The sequence below is a fragment of the Myxocyprinus asiaticus genome, chromosome 14 (genome assembly GCF_019703515.2).
Source record: "Myxocyprinus asiaticus isolate MX2 ecotype Aquarium Trade chromosome 14, UBuf_Myxa_2, whole genome shotgun sequence".
Lineage (NCBI taxonomy): Eukaryota > Metazoa > Chordata > Actinopteri > Cypriniformes > Catostomidae > Myxocyprinus > Myxocyprinus asiaticus.
This window is the reverse complement of record NC_059357.1, coordinates 28,409,305-28,430,936: the sequence shown is the minus strand read 5'-3', so window position 1 is coordinate 28,430,936 and position 21,632 is coordinate 28,409,305. Positions and strand designations below refer to the sequence as shown.

General features: G+C 38.7%; 2 protein-coding genes across 8 annotated transcripts in view; both read left to right on the top strand.

Annotated features, from left to right (window-relative positions):
- The window catches only part of arhgap23a (Rho GTPase activating protein 23a), a 104,026-nt gene extending 86,303 nt beyond the window's left edge, over positions 1-17,723 (top strand). For all 7 annotated transcript variants that reach the window (XM_051716294.1, XM_051716293.1, XM_051716296.1 and 4 more), the window contains 12 exons: positions 2,233-2,541; positions 4,326-4,387; positions 7,252-7,483; positions 7,881-8,033; positions 8,251-8,329; positions 8,452-8,525; positions 8,647-8,736; positions 10,437-10,562; positions 10,647-10,688; positions 11,677-11,770; positions 13,543-13,574; positions 14,459-17,723. In XM_051716294.1, coding sequence (XP_051572254.1) covers positions 2,233-2,541; positions 4,326-4,387; positions 7,252-7,483; positions 7,881-8,033; positions 8,251-8,329; positions 8,452-8,525; positions 8,647-8,736; positions 10,437-10,562; positions 10,647-10,688; positions 11,677-11,770; positions 13,543-13,574; positions 14,459-15,919 — 2,754 coding nt within the window. In that variant the 3' untranslated portion in view covers positions 15,920-17,723. The remainder of the gene's footprint in view (positions 1-2,232; positions 2,542-4,325; positions 4,388-7,251; positions 7,484-7,880; positions 8,034-8,250; positions 8,330-8,451; positions 8,526-8,646; positions 8,737-10,436; positions 10,563-10,646; positions 10,689-11,676; positions 11,771-13,542; positions 13,575-14,458) is intronic.
- A 2,498-nt stretch (positions 17,724-20,221) lies between these two features.
- Positions 20,222-21,632, top strand: part of LOC127451951 (1-phosphatidylinositol 4,5-bisphosphate phosphodiesterase delta-3-A-like) — a 49,126-nt gene continuing 47,715 nt past the window's right edge. Inside the window, exon 1 of the mRNA XM_051717039.1 lies at positions 20,222-20,453. Coding sequence (XP_051572999.1) covers positions 20,363-20,453 — 91 coding nt within the window. The 5' untranslated portion in view covers positions 20,222-20,362. The remainder of the gene's footprint in view (positions 20,454-21,632) is intronic.

Here is a 21,632-nt window from a genome sequence, read left to right as displayed (position 1 = left end):
ATGCCATTTAAGAAATACCCTACAGGTATATACAAAGTACCAAAAAAGCTCTGATAACTAGGGTTGGGAATCAAGAACTGGTTCTTATTTCTTATTTCAGTCTACCAAAAAATAAGTAAGAAAATTAAATCAAATCTGATGTTCAGTTTCTCCACCAATGCAGGTGGAACAATGTAATAAAATATGCAGTACATGCATTTGAGCCACTTTGAATGTTCCCATTCTCATGGCAATCTTATTGCACATCTTATTTTTTGTGGTTTATTGGCTGCATTTACACTGAAATGCACCTATTCTACACTTGTAATTTAACTAATTAATTATCATTGATGTCCTCTTCTACACTATGATAAAATATGTGCGCTTACACAATCAGTCTCAAGTGTATCATAAAACTTTCTGATAGACTTATGGGGCTTTCACCTGTTTGTATATTGTTCTATGCAAATTTCTTTTCATCTTTGTAATGTCTTCTCACTGCAAAATGCATGCTTGACATTTACAATTGCTTGGCACCATGTACCTCCAGAATAATGTTGTTGTACATGCACAGATATATAAATGAAAACTCTGTTTCAGATTATTTTAATGTCAGAAATACGTGGAGAATCGGATAGGTTAGACATAGGTCAGATGTCCAGATATCAGATAAGAGTCTGGGCCCGTATTCACAAAGATTTTTATCTTACTACTAGGAGTTCTCTAAAGAGTTCCTAGCTAGGAGTTTTAGCTAAAAACATATTCACAAAACTGCTAAGAGCAAGTTTTACTAAGGAAATCTTAAGATTAAAGTAAAGCAGAGTTGACCTCCTTGCTATGGATAACATCACGATTTATTAGCACGCTCTTTTAAATCGCCCTCAGTGATTGTTAGACAGGGAACCGGTATTTGTCAGCTAAGACAGACAACTATGGATGGATGGATGGATGGATATTTTTTTATTTTCTTCATCCTGTATTGATGTAGTGAAACGAGCGTGCATCCCGTCAACAGCATCAAAACAGCGGGAAGCCCCACAATTGCAGCGATTCCCTGTGAATGCCCCCTTTTTCTCTGCAGCGGGCGCACATCCACAGGAAAAAATACGCTATGAATTGTCGGATGATGTGCGGTCTGGAGAGGGCATATACAGTTTGATAGATTATTCTGCTGACGAATGACAGAAATTCCCAATTCATCCTCAATATACAGTTTAATTTAGCCTCTGTAGTAATCTCTGGAGTAAATGGGTTGTTTCAGTTTTTGGGAGAGGTAACTGCATCTCTAGCTAAGTTTACGATAATAAGAACATCTTCGCGATTCAGCCTTTTTAAAGGTTAATGTCAACATCATAATATTTGTAATAATATATTATTAAAATACATAGACTCAACTGTGATTCAAGTGATACCTTTTTAAACAATGTCATAATAATATTGTAATATATTGTTTTTAACATGGATTGACTACAGCAGTCATGCTTCAGATCGTTTGTGAGACACTCTTAGGGATTTAAAAGTCCTCAGGACGACTAAGCTGCTGTGGGTTTAGGAGCTACTTTTAGCATTATAATGCTTCATGAATTACTCTTAGATGAATTAGAGTCCTAATTTTTAAGAATTGCTCCTAAATTTCCACGTTAGGAGCTACTTTTAGCCTTAAGATTTTTTGTGAATACGGGTCCTGATTTCAGAACCACATTTGGAAATGACTCAGATCGGATGCGAAAAATCAGATATTGTGTGTGTGTTTTTTTGTGTTTACACATTCGCAAACTGAGTAAAAAATGTGAGTAAAAAATCTGATTTTTTTTTGTAGCAGTGTAAATACAGCCTTTGTTTACCACGATTAAAAAGTCAGTGTAAACAGACCTAGTAGTGATATACATGCCACTTCTGTGCCACCTTAGCAGTGTAAAGGTTGCATGTGATCTAATTTACTGGTCATGTGATCTCAATTTAATGGCCACCTTTAGGGGGGACCACCCTCATGAAGAATAAACTAACTGGGGTCTTCGGATTGTGCATCATTTTAAACATATTTGTCAAAAATACTAGTCATTTCTGTAGGTGAAAATCTTTAGTGCACCTTCAAGGGGTATTGTCCCTGTAATAAATGTACTGTAAGTCACTTTTGATAAAATGACCATTTAAATAACAATTAATTAGTTAATCTATTGCTATTACCTCTAATCCAGTTTATTTATATTTATCTATTTGACAAAATTTTTCCTCTGTCTCTTTATCTTGCAGAAGGTGGGTAGTGCCATCTGGCCTTGGAGAAGGGTCTTCTCAGTGCTTCGATCCCATTCACTTTTCCTCTACAAAGACAAGCGAGAGGCGGTGCTCAAAGTGGCGGCACTGGGAGGCGGGGCTGAGGATGAGCTGCCAATCAGCATCCGGGGTTGCCTTGTGGACATAGCGTACAGCGAAACAAAGCATAAGAACACACTAAGGTTGACCACGCAGGACTTCTGTGAATACCTGCTGCAGGCTGAGGACAGAGAGGACATGCTGGAGTGGATCAAAGTCATCAGAGAGAACAGCAAGACTGACAATGAGGTGAGAAAGAGAAAGAGATGGATACATGAATAGAGAGCATGAAGGAAGGTCATATTGTTATTGGTAACTGGAGTCTTTCAACAGAATGAAAGTCTGTACCCATCATATACTACGTCTCGCCCGTTTTTAAATCAGGGCTAAAATCTGTGTTAAATTTGTGTAGTGTAATCCAGCCTTTACTTAGACAGACAGATGGGAGACACTGGTTTTATTGTGTCACTGTCAGTAAATGAACCAGCTTATGTTGACATGGATTTGAGAACATGGATTTGTATTTGGGAACTTTTGCTTTTGCTTTGCTTCCTCTATTACTGCCCTTCACTGTCAGCATACCCTGCTCTCACCCCAGGGTGCTCTAATAAATGTTAAAATAGTTAAAATCTTAATACATTTTACAGGATTAAAATAACAGGTTTAAAGGTGAAGTGGATCATTTTTTGGATGTCAAAACACTTTCTCCTATCCCAGCTTATCGTGCAGTAAAAAGTAAGGCATTCATTGGAATTTCCCAAAAATTTTAAACACTGTGGATCTGTGGCACTTTTAAAACACTACACTGTTTTAGTGGCCCGACACAGCAACATTGGCTCAACCACTGGAATAAGTTTGGGCCGGAACTGCTTGTTGGTTCAAACAGTGGTAGACTGTGGAAGTGTTTGGGAAACCTATGTGAAAACAGTCACTATTTTGCTATTAAATTTGGTGACGCTAAACATCAGCTTGTACACTTAAAAAAGGGGCCTATTTGATCTCATTACTTTATCATTAACCCAGATCATGAATACATACCTAAAGGGTCTTCCACATGACTTGGGACAGTCATTCAGCATTGCTGAATACATTGAGCTCTGTGGAGTGAAGTGTCAGCTTTGTAACACGGTGCTCAAAGTTAACCCTGCTGCATCAAATCTTTTGAAGCATCAGTCAATGATTAGTGGACAATCAGCGTGCTTTCACAATTGGTTCAAGAGTTTGTTTCCTCCCTCATCCCCTGGCCCCTGCTGGTCTCTGTTCACGTCATATTATTTGGGTCTGAACCGTGGTCCGATTATGTCATCAACGTGAGTACAAGTGGCAGCTGTTTTATCACTCTAACTAGGTAACAACTCAAGAAGCCGTCAGCTTCACTGTGTTAAGTGAAGTATTAAAGTTTGTCTCACTTGGATTTTTCTCCCTCGGATGCATTGAATGTGCAATGATGTGATGAATATTAGCGTTTGTCTGCCGCAAGCCGCGGTTGTGTCGCGAGAGATGTGAAAATGTGAGCTGCTCTCTGAAGGTGATTTATTTGGAGACAAGCAGGTATGAGAAATGCATTATACCATAATAATTGCGATCACGAGCCTGCAAAGACGCAAATTATACATCATCACAAGTGATTCACTTCCGCAATTTGGTACAATTGCGTTCATATCAGCAGGGAACAGTACTGGAGTTCACATGAACCGTACCCCAGACCACCTTTTCAAGCAGTTCGAAAAACAGCAATCACATCGCCCAAACAAACTGAATTTTGACGTAATTCGAGACCTGGGTGCGGACCAAAAGCGCTAGTGTGAAAGCACCCTCAGATGACGTATCATTACTTGGGGTGATGCCAGGGCTGAAAACAAAACAAGACATTCTCTGTAGCACTTTTCATGTAGCAATCAAAGCAGCTCCTGACACTGGCGTTGAGTGGTTAGTTGATGTCCCAATACAGATCATTTGGCAGCCCCATAATAATTTTTTTTCTCCAAAATTAAGTTTTACAGGTATTTCTCTTTATTTGTGTGTGTCTGTAGGAATTGGGTTTCTCACGACAGGCTCTCATCAGTAAGAAGCTGAATGACTACAGGAAGCAAAGGTGAGTTTGAAGAGCATTGTACCTTTGCACTGATGCAAAGGGCATTTTTTAGTCTTACAGTTTTAGGGGGTGTATCCTTTTAGATTGCTGGGTGCATACTGAATGGTTTCAAGTTGCTTTTTATTTTTATTAAAGGAGTCATGTCATACTATTTTTTTAAATAATGTTATTATTTTCCCACCAGGTCCACTGATAATGTTAGTAAAGTTTTTTTGCATTTCATAAATTTGTAATATATGATAATTTTCCACCCTTTCTCTGGCCCTCTGTTTTAAACGCTCGATTTTGACCTAAGCAGCTTCTTTAAACTTCAACGTAAACACCCACTGTTATGATTGGCTATCATCATGTAGCCCCTCATATACAGCCATATTTAAAACTCAATCGGAAGAGAATAAACAAGCTCCACAACGTTAAAAAAACTACATTTCAGGGTTTACACATAACGCACATCCGACACATTGCATCCAAATATACAGTTGAAGTCAGAAGTTTACATACACCTTAGCCAAATACATTTAAACTTAGTTTTTCACAATTCCTGACATTTAATCATATAAAACATTCCCTGTCTTAGGTCAGTTAGGATCACTACTAAGAATGTGGAATGTTGGCCCATTCCTCCAGACAGAACTGGTGTAACTGAGTCAGGTTTGTAGGCCTCATTGCTCGCACACACATTTTCAGTTCTGCCCACAAATTTTCTATCAGATTGAGGTCAGGGCTTTGTGATGGCAACTCCAATACCTTGACTCTGTTGTCCTTAAGCCATTTTGCCACAACTTTGGAGGTATGCTTGGGGTCATTGTCCATTTGGAAGACCCATTTGCGACTGAGCTTTAACTTCATGGCTGATGTCTTGAGATGTCGCTTCAATATATCCACATAATTTTCCTTCCTCATGATGCCATCTATTTTGTGAAGTGCACCAGTCCCTTCTGTAGCAACGCACCCCCACAACATGATGCTGCCACCCCCATGCTTCACGGTTGGGATGGTGGTCTTCGGCTTGCAAGCCTCACCCTTTTTCCTCCAGACATAACTATGGTCATTATGGCCAAACAGTTAAATTTTTGTTTCATCAGACCAGAGGAAATTTCTCCAAAAAGTAAGATCTTTGTCCCCATGTGCACTTGCAAACTGTAGTTTGGCTTTTTTATGGTGCTTTTGGAGCAGTGGCTTCTTCCTTGCTGAGCAGCCTTTCAGGTTATATCGATATAGGACTTGTTTTACTGTGGATATAGATACTTGTCTACCTGTTTCCTCCAGCACCTTCACAAGGTCCTTTGCTGTTGTTCTGGAATTGATTTGCACTTTTCGCACCAAATTACGTTCATCTCTAGGAGACAGAAAGCGTCTCCTTGCTGAGCGGTATGATGGCTGCGTGGTCCCATGGTGTTTATACATGCGTACTATTGTTTGTACAGATGAACGTGGTACCTTCAGGCATTTGGAAATTGCTCCCAAGGATGAACCAAACTTGTGGAGGTCCACAATATTTTTTCTGAGGTCTTGGCTGATTTCTTTTGATTTTCCCATAATGTCAAGCAAAGAGGCACTGAGTTTGAAGGTAGGCCTTAAAATACATCCACAGGTACACCTCCAATTCAGTACACCTCCTATCAGAAGCTAATTGGCTAATTGTCTAAAGTCTTGACATCATTTTCTGGAATTTTCCAAGCTGCTTAAAGGCACAGTTAACTTGGTGTATGTAAACTTCTGACCCACTGGAATTGTGATATAGTCAGTTAAAAGTTAAACAATCTGTCTATAAACAATTGTTGGAAAAATTACTTGTGTCATCCACAAAGTAGATGTCTTAAATGACTTAAAACTATAGTTTGCTAATATAAAATCTGTGGAGTGGTTAAAAAATGAGTTTTAATGATTTCAACCTTAGTGTATGTAAACTTCTGACTTCAACTGTATTAAACTGTTCATCTCAAGCACAACTGTTAACACTCAGCACTATAAACTATCAAACAGTCATGACATTTGAGATATTCACGAATGAAACTATTTTCTTACAGTTTTGCAATCAGGTCCAATAGTGTTTTTAACTGCCCCATCCTTAAATAACAGTTCCTTTGCAAAGCTTGAATCGTATTGTGACTGGTTCACAAACAATCCACGTTGAAATGAGCTGAAAAAAAATAAAAATAAAACACACATACATAGTCCAAAGCATGGTGAAACAAGATGCGTGCACACATACAGTATCACCTTGCACTGAGGCGCACAATGCCGGAAACGCATCAAAATGGTCAAAGACATCCATGTAGTGCATGTTTACATACCACAACAACTAAAAATAGTGCAGATGGGCGCAAAAAGGCGTCCTGGATGCATTTGTGCTCAAAACAGCAAGAGGCACAGCAGCTGATAAAAGTGCCACGGGATACATGACAATGGTCAAAGACGTCTGTCTAGTGCATGTTTATATACAAAAATTATTCAAAATAGTCCAGATGGGTCAGCTTTGGTGTTCAGGAATAGTTAGTAGGCCTGTTTGTCCTGCTTTCTCTCTCTGAGAACAAACTGAGCACCAGTGGGCGGGGACAAGGATGTGATGACGTAAATTAGGCATTGATGTTTTTTCGCTGTAGAGGCGGTTGTGATGGAACCCCTAGTTACGTAGGGGAGTTGTGGAAGTAGAGAATGAGGCTTTTTGCAGCTTGATTTTAATAAATGCTTTTATTGCATTGGGGATTAAGTTTTGAGTTCTGACATTTTTTATATGATTTTATAGCTCTTATATGTCAAAGCATCAAGGAAAATGTGATTCCTCATAACATGACACCTTTAAATAAAATGTTAAATAAAATGAATTTTTTTAAAGTCTTCCTCTTGGTTGCCTACTGTAGTCCAACAGGTAATAAACCAGACTCCTCACCCAGAGTCCCTCGAATGGCGTTTCTGCTTAATAAACAAGACAACAGCAGTGCACCTCAACGCTCACCAAAACATGAAGCCAAAGATGAGAGTAGTCCCCCTAAGTCCCCATGGGGCATACACATAATGAAGAAAACCAAGAAGGCGGGTCCTAAAGTTTTTGGGGTACGGCTAGAAGACTGCCAGCCAGCTACCAATAACAAGGTGAGTCCTTCATCAAGTCAAATCACTTTTATTGACACTTTACTTGACACAGGTGTGCAAGGAGTGAAAATCTTGTGTGCAAAGATTACGGCAGCATTGCGGTATAAAAGTCGATGTGTGCTTAAAGGTATAGGTCATCTAAAACTTACAATTTCATTTACTCACCCTTATGACTTTCTTCTGTGAAACACAAACAAGATGTTAGGCAAAATGTTTTCTCAGTCACTATTCAGTTTCATTGAATGGAAAAAAGATGCAATGAATGTGAATAGTGACTGAGGCTGTCACTCCCCTAACATTCTGCCTAACATCAACTTTTGTGCTCCACAGAAGAAAGAAAGTCATATGGGTTACTGTTAATACTGTATGTTCAAATTGCTTGTGTGTATATGTGTAGTTCATTCCCCAGATTGTGGAGATCTGCTGTGGGTTGGTGGAGGATATGGGACTCGAGTATACAGGGATCTACAGAGTGCCAGGAAACAATGCCGTAGTATCCAGTCTGCAAGAACATCTCAACAAAGGAGGTGATATCAACACTGCTGAGGAGGTAAGATGTTTACTCACACACACCTGGTCTCTCTCTGACACACCATCATTGTTACATTTCCACTGGCTCTTTAAGACTGAGTCAACATACTGGTCATTTCCACTTCCCATGTTAAAGGGGATGCTTCCTCATACTGAGAACTCTATGACAGTCAGTTGTGTTCAAAAAAATCTGCTCTGTGCCTCTAACTGCTTCCACTTTGTTCTATCCTGTACAGAAATGGCAGGACTTGAATGTGGTCAGCAGCTTGCTAAAGTCCTTCTTTCGTAAACTTCCAGAACCCCTCTTCACAGATGGTGAGATTTCACAATATATGGACAAGCGCTATTTTATTTACACAAAACATTTAACTTTACTGGTTGTAACATGCAATGACACTTTCTCTTTCTCCTATTTTCCTTGCTCTCTAACCCCTTAGACAAATACAATGACTTTATTGAGGCCAATCGGATGGAGAATGTCAATGATAGACTTAGGACAATGAAGAAACTGGTACGTGTGTGTTTTTAGTGTGTCATTTTAACTAATGTGTCATTCTGCATACTTTTTTCTTCACATTACATTCTCTTTTCTTTCTTTTTCCCTGTCCTTCTCTTTTCTGCTCTTCCAATAGATTCGTGATCTACCAGATCATTACTTCCACACTTTAAAGTTTGTAGTTGGACACCTAAAGACTGTGGCAGACCACGCTGAAAAGAACAAGGTGAGTAATGCAGTATATTATATTCTGATATTATTTTTTCTCATTATTTTACTCCTTGGTAAATTACAAAGCATTAGCGAACACCAGAGTAGAGATCAGTTTCTCATGTATAAGTTTGGGTTTGTATTAGGTTTTGAGTGAGTGATTTTGGGTTCAGGTTTGGTCAGTTCAGGTTGAGCCATTTCAGGTCGCAGGGTCTCGTTTAATGACTAAGTTTAGGTTTCAACTTATTGCCTGTGCAGACGTGTACCAGAGAGATGGTTGGTGATTCCTGGACTAGTTAAGAAACTAATCTATTGTCATTACTAATGATTAGTGCATAATATTACATAAATGAATTCTAAAACAAAGTTTGGGAGGAGCTAGTTCCTCTAATCCTGTAATTATGCATGAATATGTATATAACAGCTGCTTGCCTCACTACCATGAGAATTCTTCCATCATCCCTCCACCACTCCATCTTCTGCCTAATTTTTATCCATTCATTATGAACTTCATGTATTAAGTAGTCCAGAGGGCTTTAATGCACTGAGCCCTCTAGTTTGGACAGCAAGCCAGATCCTTCAGATGTTTACCTTCATCATACTCAAGGATTAAATTAATATGAGGACTTGGGATTTTGACATATTCCATTAAAACAATTGACCCTTCACTAAGCCCCACCTTTAAAAAAGCATTTCGGACCAATCCTGTCTTAGCAACTGTTGACGGGCCGTTTTAAATTACTCTGACACGCGTTTGATATTTTCCAATGAGAGCCTATGGGAGCAATGTGAGTTTGAGTAGTTTCCAAAAATATAATTGAGTAGTTATCCAAAAATGTTTAACACAGTGTTGCTGGGTCACTTGTAATAGTGACACGAGGTACTTAAAAAACAAAACAAACAAAAAAAACCTTTAAATAAATGTCAAGAAGAGCATACTATGGATTAAAATGTGTCAGCCCTCATTCCCAAATGAGCTTGAATAACATCAGCGAGGACACCTACATTTGCTCCAAGGTCAATGAAAGCTAATAACAGAACATTAATTCATTTATGTATTGTTTCAGGTCTTAGTAAAGGCGATAAGTACATAAAGAATTCACAGCATCATAGTGAGTGTGTTTTGAGACAATATAAGCAGTTCTGTTCACTTACATTAATGTTATCAGGTGTGTAATCACTACCAAATGACACTATTTTCTTTTCAAGTGACTGTGATAATTGTTTTTCTTTATTCTGATTCACAGTTTCCGCAGTTTTCAGTCAAATGACTGTAATTTAACTATTTATTTTACAAAAATATGCCTTCAATGTCAACTTTCATTTCAGCCCATGTAAGAATATTATCCATTCTGTTTATGAGAATATTCTACTAAAATATGCTCCCTAAACGGCAATCTCCCATTCATTCCTGTGGGGAGTTCTGCAGAGCTTGTCAGAGCAAGCAATCATAGCCAAGGGGGGTGGAGCTTAGCAAAGGGTCAATTGATTCGAACGGACCATTTCATGCATTGAAACAGTGAAAGATTCTTTTGTTTTATGCTCATAAAGAAGTTCACATGTGAGAACTATCAGAGTTTGCTGATTTAAACTATTGATATTACAGAGTACATTTGTGCTAGGTTGTAAGGATGTCTTCAAACTGTATGATAGTCTTTGATTGGTGTTATCTTATAACCTCTCCATCCCACATCTTACTGCTGTGTGTGTGTGCAGATGGAGCCACGTAATTTGGCACTGGTGTTTGGCCCTACTCTTGTCCGAACCTCAGAAGACAACATGACAGACATGGTCACCCACATGCCTGACCGCTACAAGATTATGGAGACACTCATTCAACATGTGAGGCTCACCACACGCCACAGATTTTACAACTATATTTAATTATGAATCTACATTTCTTTCACTCTTTCTCTCTGTATACAGTATATCTGGTTTTTCAGTGAAGAACATGAAAAGGATGAAAAGGTTAGTTTACTTTGTATTCAATATGTTAAATAGATAATGCTTGATAATAATGTTCTTAATAACTCTTAAAAGAACACATGGTTTAAAAACCCTATTAAAGGTATAGTTCACCCAAAAATGAAAATTTTACTCACCTTCATGCCATCTAAGATGTGTGTGATTTTCTGTCTTCTGCTGAACACAAATAAAGATTTTTAGAAGAATATTTCAGCTCTCTACGTCCTCATAATGCAAGTGAATGGGGTCCAAAACTTTGAAGCTCCAAAAAGCATATAAAGGCATCATAAAAGTAATCCATATGACTCCAATGGTTAAATCCATATCTTCAGAAGCAATATGATAGGTGTGGGTGAGAAACAGTTCAATTTTTAAGTCCTTTGCTGTAAATTCTCCTTCCTGCCCAGTAGAATGCAAAGAATGCGAATCACCAAAACACAAGAAGAATGTGAAAGTGAAAGTGGAGATTGATATTAAAAAAGGACTTAAATATTGATCTGGTTCTCACCCACACTTATCATATCGCTTCTGAAGAGATGGATTTAACCACTGGACTCTTATGGATTACTTATATGCTGTCTTTATGTCCTTTTGGAACTTCAGAGTTTTGGTCACCGTTCACTTGCATTGTATGGACCTACAGAGCTGAAATATTCTTCTAAAAATCTTTGTCTGTGTTCAGCAGAAGAAGGAAAGTCATACACATCTGAGATGACATGAGAGTGAGTAAATTATGATTTTTTTTTTTGTTTGTTTGTTTTTTTGGGGTGAACTGTTCCTTTAAGCCCTTTGATATTTACTTGTACCAACTTTTCTGTTTTAAAAGGAAATATGACTAAACAGCAGGGAATTGTATTCGTCAAACCATTTCATGGGGTCTTTAACAATCATTATGTAATGCTGAAGAGAGTATTTGGATATGCATTCAAATATGAACATTTATGAATCAACATTTTATGCCATTACTAAATATATGAATGTCACTCCTCAGACTCCAGTGGACACAGAGGATGTTCAACCTGCCCCCAACATAGATCACCTCCTCTCTAACATTGGCCGGACAGGCCTGCTAAGCGAGGCATCAGGTGAACTTACCACAAACAGCAATGTCCAGTCATTTCAGGCTAACATCAGCCAGTTCTAGTTAACCATAGTCTCCTTTAGCTGACTAACTACCAATGGAAACCAGTCATATTCCACCTCAGATCGCTAACAATAAAAATTTAAAAACATACTTTCATCACCATGTCTGGCTAAACAGGTCTGTTATTGAGTATGAGCACATTGGAAATGTAACGGTGATGGACCGCACATCCTTATCAAGTTTCCTGCATGTTGAATGCACTACGCTTCTCCGAGTTTTCTTTTCTTTTCACATTTTTAAAAAACTTTTTTATATTCATTTTCTACTGTCTTTTTCTGTACATTTCTGCATCCCTCTCTTAGCTGAGCCTGTGGAACAGCCACTGCGGTAGGATGGGTTTCTCCTGCCATGCTCTGTGTGTGTCTATGTACTGTATCTGTACAAGAGTGTGCATTTAATGCCAAGTGATTGAGGTGCTTCTTGTGTGTGTGTGTGAGTGTGTAGGGTGGGTTACTTTGCTATACTTTGGGGACAAATTTGCCCCTAGAAGTTAGCTAAATATCCCTTTGGGGATATTTGGGAACATCCTTGTTTGGAAATTTTTTTTTTTTTTTTTGTGTGTGTGTATATATAATTAGCCAAATAAGCGTGTGTGTATGTATATGTGTGGCAACTTTTGTGTGTTTCTGGCTTCTCCCCCCATGACAATTACAGTGAGTGCTTGTCATTTCTGAAATTGTGCATCCTCGTTTCCTTTACCTTGCATCCTTGCTCCACCCTCTTAGGAAATGAAGAAATGATGCAAGGAAAGAGAACGAAGATGGAGGAATCGAAGCAAGATGTATTAAAAAAAATGGAATGTCCTTGCTCATTCAAGCGTCACGCCGTCTCTGCGCAGCTGCATTTCCTCAGAGCGTTTGCCGTTATGTTGTTGAAACTTGATTTATTAATATATTCATAATAAATCCTAATAATTCAAGATGCACTGTTGAAGTATGTGACAATTATGGTTTAAGGTAAAACATTCATTAAACTGTTGTGTCAGGTGTGAAGGGGGAGGAGAATTAATGCATGCATCAGGTGCTTCAACCAAAAAGACTTCCGCATAGGATCCACCTGTGCTTCCTCGCTCAAGCGTCCTCAGGAAGCTTCTGATGTCCTCAGTCCTACCCTCCTTGTGGTGCATTTAAAGAATTGAAATGTCCTTCATGATCCTGGACTTTGATTGGTTTCTGAGTCATGGGCTCAAGGACAGAGGAGTGAGAATACAAGGATGCACAAGTAAAGAAATGAAAAGCACCCAGTACCTTCCATGGCTTCCTTCTTGGGTTGTTGTCCTCAGTATGTGACATGATATCAGCAGTGTGTGCTATACCTTTACTGCTGCTGTTATGGGTCCTTTTACTGCTTTTTCTAAGACCCTGTTCACATTGGAAAATTAACTGACAATCAGAGGCTGATCAATGACTTAACAAATGTCATTTATTGTGGATCTTATATGTGGGTCTAATAATCACTGTTTAAAGGGGTAATGCTTAATGATTGACACAGAGGATGCATTAGGTACTGGCAATCACAGAAAGTTTAAATGAATACATATTATACTGTACTTATATTACTTGTATTAGTATCATGGATATTTATCCTCCTCTGTGCCTCTCATTAGTACAGAATACATATTTAACATTGTACCAATATTTGTCATTTTCACTAACTTCCTCTCTTTACCATGTCTATCTCTCTTCCTATCTCTACCTGTTCTTAACGGGGCAGACTCAGCCAACAGTGATTCTGCAAAATCTAAGGTCAGTATTGACCAAAGCATGTATATCTTTTGTTTTTTCAAACATTGACATGCTAAAGGAATTACAACTTTTGGATGGCAAAAATAAAAAAGGAATTTCTGTAAAAGCAATTTTGTGATTAGCAACCATGTTTATGCCTTAGTTCCCTAGTATTTTGTTACAAAGTTAATTGTCATAATCTGTCTATACGGAATGCAACAGTTGGGTTCCATAAGTAAAAATCCCATTTATTTATCCCCATAGGCAAATAGATTTTTAACGATAACTCATAAACATTTAAAGACGGACCTACTATTAGCTCTGAGGTTGTTCATCGATGGTATTTGCCTTTGTTGAAGCCATAAGTCTATCTTATTTCAACTTCAGCTATGTTAAAAAAATCGTGTTTAATAGTGGAATTCCTGTTTAATAGCGGAAATCCACCAATCAGAGAATCAAGGCCAACAAAGGCACCAAACAACCTCTGAAGCGACTGCTCAAGCCCATGACGCATTGTGAATGACATAATCGAGTCGGTCTCCCTACACTCTTCACAAACAACTTCTCTACAAACTACTTATCTGAATATCTGAATATTTAGCAATGAAATTAAAATATATCGTTTCTATACATATAATCAACTAATTTAAATCAGTACATTTGATTTGCGCCTCATATGATTTTTAAATACTTTTTTGCTTCAAATCAAAGTCTGTAATATTGCGATTCGCCTCAGAGCTGGTTGGTTTGGTTCATGGCTTAGAACTCTTATGAAGGATTTTATGAAATACCAATGCAAGAAATGAATAGGAAAAATACTTCCGGAACCAAGACAGCTGAAAAATGTGCGGGCACTGTTGCACTCTATTGCCCACTTGACTTACTTGCTTTCATATTTCTCTTAGGGGTCATGGGGATCAAAACGTGACTTTACTGCCAAGGATATTTTAACATTGTCCATTATGTCAGCTGTGACCAGAAAATGCAGAAAACGGCGTAACGCCCGCCTCCTGGGCAGCAGCACTGATGACGATTCTGAGCATGAGCCTGTTAAATCTTGTTTCTCCGAAAAAGATGACTTGCAAGAGATGGGGCAAGTGGCATCCTGTGCCCCAAGAGCAGAGGAAGAGGTAGATGTGGAAGAAGATGAGGAGGATGAGGAGGAGGAGGGAGAAAGACAGACAGCACAAGAGCAGAAAGAAGTGGAAGTAGTTCCCAGCAGTTCCTCCATTGAAGAAGCCCCACAAGTGTTGCTGCTAGATGAGGAAGAAGAGCAAAGGTCAGAAGTGAAGGGTCGCAGTTGGCGAGGAGACGACGCACGTTCCATTGTGTCGGGGTACTCGACTCTGTCTACACTGGGACGGAGCTTAGCATCAGAGGGGCGGGGTGATGATGCTGATGATGAGCACAGTGAACTGGTGAGTGAAACCGATAATGAAAGTGGCTTCGCCTCACGCTCCCTCACTCAGGAGCGGCCGGAGAAACCAGCCCGTTCCACCCAAAACTCGCAGACGTCACCTGAACCAACTGCACCACGCAGTTTCCTCTATTCGCATTGCAAATTGCCCTCTGCTACCTCTGGCTCCACCCCTGCTCCACCTCCTTCCTCTACCCACATCAACTCTAACCCAGAAGCTAGAACATCAGATGGAGCGGGACGCTCCTCCACTCCCTCCAGCTCCTCTTACTCATCGTCTGCTTCCCATCGCCTCCACGGCCGTAACTCATTTAACTCGCACCGCCTCATACAGTGTGACACCCTCGCCCGACGCCGACTAAAGGGAGACAAAGTCAAAGCGCCCTCTGTGGACCACTCAGAACTCTCCAGCTCCTCCGTCACGGAAGGGGAGCATCGACCCAATGTGACTCAAGCACGGGGTTCCATCCCTGAGTCCTCCCCGTCACCCTCTTTATATCTGAGATCCAAATCATTCAAAGGGGTTAGCGCGAGAAATGAGTGTACTCCAACATCTGCAGCTGTGCCCGAAAGTAAGAGCTGCCCTTTGTCCCCTGGGCAAGGTTCCCTAGTGGATCAGGTACGGACTCGACTGCTGGGCTCAGCTGATGACTTGCGCAGCATTGATCTGAGGAAGCAGCTCTCACCGGAAATGCGAAGAAAGAGACGTGCATGGAGGAGGCACACCGTAGTGGTCTCCCTCACAGATTGTTCTGAAAAGACAGCTCCCCTTGCTGCCACAAACTCTACCAGCAACAAAAACCTCTCAATGCTATCACTTAAAACACTAGCTTCACCAACCCCTGCTGAAAGGCAAGACCTTAGAGAGTCCTGTGCAGAGAGCTCAGAAACCAAAGCCCTTACTGCACATCGGGCCCCGCCTACCTCTCGCTTCCATGATTTCTTGTAACAATGACAAATGACTGTGTGTATAGTGAACCAAGAGAGCTGGATTTGGGCTTTGTTGTAGCGGTGTCCTCAAAGCATGTTCTACTAGCTCAGTGTTTCTCAGTCCTGACTGGAGTACCCCAACTTTGAACATTTGCATGTCTCCCTATATAACCCACCTGATTTAACTCATCAGCTCATAAGTAGAGCCTCCATGACCTCGGTGGGGTGTGTCAAATAAGGCTGTGTGTGTCAAATAGGGTTCTTCAGGACCAGTATTGGGAAACACTGTACAAATTGCATTCACATTGACAGTGATTAAATCGTTAGAGGTAACCAAGTACTGTTGGTTGCTAGTAGGCATTCCTACTCAACCATACAAAGCCAAATATACACCGACACTGAAAATTACAAAAATGGCTCCTAAGTTCTTTGATTGTCCAGCCATATGTGAATTATAAATAGTCTTAACTCTGTTTTCTCTGAATCTGAGCATTTCTCTGAACCTCAGCCAAACCTTCATAGTCTGAAGAGACCCCATTTAATTCACAACTCAGTTTTGACAAAATGTATAGTTACTACGTTTTGCCTTTGCAGGCCAATATATCCAACTGTACCAGGAAGTGGATCACATCTGCTCCATTGTCAGCAGTCACATTGGTAGTCGCTGCATCATGTCAATGCTAATTTGCATAAAGTTAATTCTGCTCAAATTTGTTTCATCGCTAATGTTGCCTCAAATGCCAAGTCTTATTGAAAACGATTGACTTACAGTCACTTTGTCAACAAATATCACTGTCAGTGTGAATTCCCGCTAGGTTAGAGTGTGAGAGTACAGAATACAAACTATTTTTTCTCAAGACTAGTTAAAGCCCTTGGTCAAAGTCTTATTTACAATGCTCTCACTCAGACCTACTTCATGGCAGAGGGGCTATTCAGTGTTGCCAAAGTTTTCTCCATCTTCTTTTTTTTTTTAATACTTTTTTCCTTCTTTGCTTGGCCAGTCACATGACATCAGTTTGCTCTTTATGTTACTGCCAAGACACTTGCGACTCACAGGCCATGGGGTGCTTTTGTGTTTTCTTATTTATTATAAAGACAACAGACAAACAGACAACCGAATTCTCCAAATGTGCCGGTACAGTATTGGTTAAACAGTGTTAGTGAACAGGAACAGTCTTGATAGTGACAGTATAGCAGTTTAAACACAGGCCACTGACCTCGTGCATAAATCTACCAGTAACTTGTATGCTACATTAAGAACCATCAGAGGCAATGTGGTATGTTTAACTTCCCACATATTCATTTACATTGAGTAACAACTCATTGGTGAAATCATTTCATATGCGTGTGTATGCTTGTCTGAAATTGCCTCTGTAAACAGTATGTGATTAAGTATGTGTGTCAAACTATTTTGTAACATTTGTACAAAGCCTTGCTTAAGTTAACCTTGTAAATACACATATTATATTATAATTTCTTTTTTCTTTTTTTTTCTTTAATTAGTTTTTATATGGTTTACAAAAGTGCACTTAGTGCACGGTTATTTTCTTTCAAGATGTTACTTGAAATGTTTCTTTTTAATGTTTAATTGTTTGTTTGTTTTATACACAGTATATATTATGCATATATTTTGTATGAATATAATAACGTTTATTTGGAAATCTTGGGGTGTACCTCCTTTAACTCCACTCCCCTGTTAATGGCCTTTCTCTGTGACTTACGAATACTATGCAGAAATTTAGACACCTCAGTGCAAAGAAAAGAGATCTAACCTGCAAAGACTGTCTGTCACAAGCTATAATAAATTCTTATTGCTGAGCATATTTAATTCTGGATTTGTGGTGTATTTTGTGGTGTATAAGTGTTTTCACTGCATAGTCATCATGTCAACATATTTATTTGCCAACAATTTTTTGTTATTCACATTCCTTGTCTCTGCTGATGAGAAAGTGTTTAACTTTAATAATTAGAATATTTTGATCCACCTTTTTGTTTCATGATCACAAAGAACATTTAATGCAATACATTTAATTAATTCGAACTATTGTACACTGATAAGTTCGTACAAGACCTTAAGCTCTGTGAAGCTGATTACACCTGAATATTTTCTGACAGTGATTCTCAGTTATCTGAATACATTAATTTCTATTATTTTCACATCTACAGTATGTACTAAGCAACATTGAACTTATGTAATGCAAATCATGCACAGTACTTGCTTAAATGATATTCAATGCTGGTACTGATTTCAGATACTTTCACAGAGTGCAGAGCTGTGTGTGTGTATGTGTGTGTGTGTGTGTGTGTGTGTGTGTGTATATGTGTGTGTGTATGTGTGTGTGGGCGGGTTTAAGTGGTTTACGAGGACTTCTTTTTAGGTTACAAGCTGATAATTACAAGGATATTATGCTATAAATGTGGTTATGAGGACATTTCTAGTGTCCCCATAATTTAAATTGCTTAAAGATCATACTAAATGATGTTGTATTGAACATGTAAAAATGCAAAAAGTATTTTGTGAGGGTTAGGTTTAGGGGATAGAATCTATAGTTCATACAGTATAAAAATCATTATGTCTGTGGAGAGTCCTCATAATGATAGCTGCACCTACGTGATGTGTGTGTGTGTGTGTGTGTGTGTGTGTGTGTGTGTGTGTGTGTGTGTGTGTGTGTGTGTGTGTGTGTGTTTTCACTCTATTGTAAGGGGACATGAAAAACCGGTAAAGTTGCTTAATGAAAGTTAAGTTAAATGAAACTCTTCAGTGGAAAGGAACACATGTCTCAATGAGCTCACTTGTCCATGATACAACCTGACATTTGTCACACATGTATTTATGTGGATGCATGTTTTATGCACTGGACTGTTGGATATGACAGCCTTGTTCAAAATCTTAAATTTCTAAGTTATACAGTGATCCAAAAGGAAACTTATATTTCTTTCTGAATATAAGAAGTCTTTCAAAACTTGGATGTGCTTAAAACAGCTATACTTCTAATTTTTTTATACAGTAATCCATCAGATACTTTATTTTTACTACGGTTTTTATCCTAAAACAATTTATCATTAATGAAAAAAAAAATAACATTGACAGCATTATCTATATTATCATGGGGGCTTCATGGGTTTGCAGATTCTTTTATCATAGGTTAGTTCATCTATTACACTTAGTAATTTCATCTCACCTAAAGGACCAAACATTAACTATTATAACCACGTTTACAAAAGAATATGTGTATGTGAGTCTCGTATGTGTAAGTCACAGGCTTATGTGGATTACAGTTTCATTACTGTCAGTAGCTGACATCAGCACTGATACTGTCAGTAAATCGCTCACACTCACAAACTAATTGTAGCTCAAGCCATCATGTATTGATGTGGCTGCCTTCGTGAACAGTAGGTGGAGTCCAAGGAAAAGACAATGTTGTGGTGAATTTAATGCCCTGCATTCAGTCAATCTAAAGGGATAGTTCACACAAAAATGAAAATTCTCTCATCATTTGACTTTCTTTCTTCTGCTGAACACAAACAGATATTTTTAGAATATCTCACCTCTGTTGGTACATACAATGCAAGTGAATGATGACCAGAAATTTGAAGGTGCAAAAATCATATAATGGCAGCATAAAAGTAATCCATAAGACTCCAGTGATTTAATATATTTATTCTGAAGTGATATAAGTGTGGATGAGAAACAGATCAATATTTAAGTCCTTTTTGATCACTCTCCAAGTTCACTTTCTCACCCAGAGTGATTGCATCGCTTCAGAAGACCACATGGAATCTTGTGGATTACTTTTATGCTGCACTGATATGCTTTTTGGAGCTTGAAAGGTCAGGTCACCATTCACTTGCATTATATGGACCAACAGAGCTGAAATTTTCTTAAAAAAATCTTTTTTATTCTGCAGAAGAAAGAAAGTCATACACATCTGGGATGGCATGAGAGTGAGTAAATAATGAGAGAATTTTCCTTTTAAGGTGAACCATCCCTTTATTTTTTGGTTTGCAATTAACAGTTTACCTACAAAGCCAACTAGCTAAATAAATCCAAGTCTGTGACTCATTTGAACATTATGTGATACTTGTCCCAGGGAACTTAATGCTGATTTGCTCTTTTTAGATTACTGTCCAGCTAGGTTTAAAATAAAACTTACCATCTACTTTTGGTGCTTTCGTTATTAAAACTAAATTCCCATAAAGTTAGGGCGGCATAGTAAATGTGTCACAGTGCTAGTGAGTGTGACTGAATGCTCCTCTTTTAGAACACAAGATTCACTGCTCCTCGCTGGAATCGAGTTACAAGTGTGAAGTGATGCAACAGACGTCACAGCAGAGCAGTGATTCATATGCATTGACCGAGAGATTTAAACTCGTTCTTCAGGACTTCTGTCAATTCGTTGTTTTCCTCTCGGTTCAAGACGGTAATAAGGAGTACTGCCTGAGGACCGAGGGGATATTCAACATGTTGGGGAGAAAAAATAAACCAGAGGCCGTTCGGACTGAAGAACCCAAAACGTACGAGTTGAAAACCCACGATCCGCTTCGGAGGCTTGGTGAGATTATTTTACAATTACATACATTGTGAGCAAGACACGATATGTGGTCTGAATGTTTCATTGAAGTGTGCTTGCTTCTACGTTAATTTCACGCGTGACATATGAATGTTATGAGAGATTTTTATTAAATGAAAACTTACGTTGGCAACATTGCCACACTATTATGCTGATGTTGTGGCAATGTTGTCGAGCTACACGCGTTACACTTAAAGGGGCAGTTCACACAGGACGCGTCCTTGCACTCCGTCTGCGCAATTTTTTTTTTTTTTTTTTTTTTTACAGTAATAGTTGTTGTTGGTTTATGTGCCAGACAGAAGGACAGTTCACAAGGAACGCGTTTGTGCTCTTTTTCATTGTTATTATATGTAAAAAAAGAAAATAAAAAAAAGAAAAAGAAAAAAAGGCACTAGTCGGATGACTTTGATCGTTACGCCGCTTCTCGCACAGTAGCTCCGCGTTTTTTAGACGCCGTGTCAAATTAAAAACAACAATTGTTTTCAGCAGTTGGTCCGTGTCAATCCGAATAATACACGGATTCGTGTACTTTTGCTGTCATTCCGTTTTCTTTTTTTTATCCCCAAAATGAAAAACTAAAAATGTGTTTTTGTTTTTATTTCTTTATTGGTTTTAACACTGATGAATAGAATAAGCAGATACAAACTCATTTCCTGTTAACCATTTCATTTTCTATTTAAAAAGGAATAAAGAGATTGGGGGGAAAGGCACAATTTTTGTTTTCCTTCAGTGTTTAAAAAATTAGTTTACACCTTGAATATTTGATACCCACATGTGAGCGGCACTGAAACGCCCCTTTTATCTGATTGGTCAACTTGACCCGTCGACTGTAGCCTACTGACAGAATTAGAGTTGGGATCGCTCTGCAATTTTTTCTACATTTTCATTAAATATTGTCCCGAACCACCACTAACTGTAAACTCTGCATGCCATATGTATTGGAGTCTTGCTGCTTGGCACTTACATTTACATTTACATTTATTCATTTGGCAGACGCTTTTATCCAAAGCGACTTACAAGAGAGGAAAACATAAGCGAATCATCTTAGGAGACAGTGGTATGAAAAGTGCTGTATTACAAAGTATCACTAGCATCATAATAGTATTCAAATCAGATAAAGTGCAACAGAATTTATTTTTATTTATATTATTTTTTAATGAC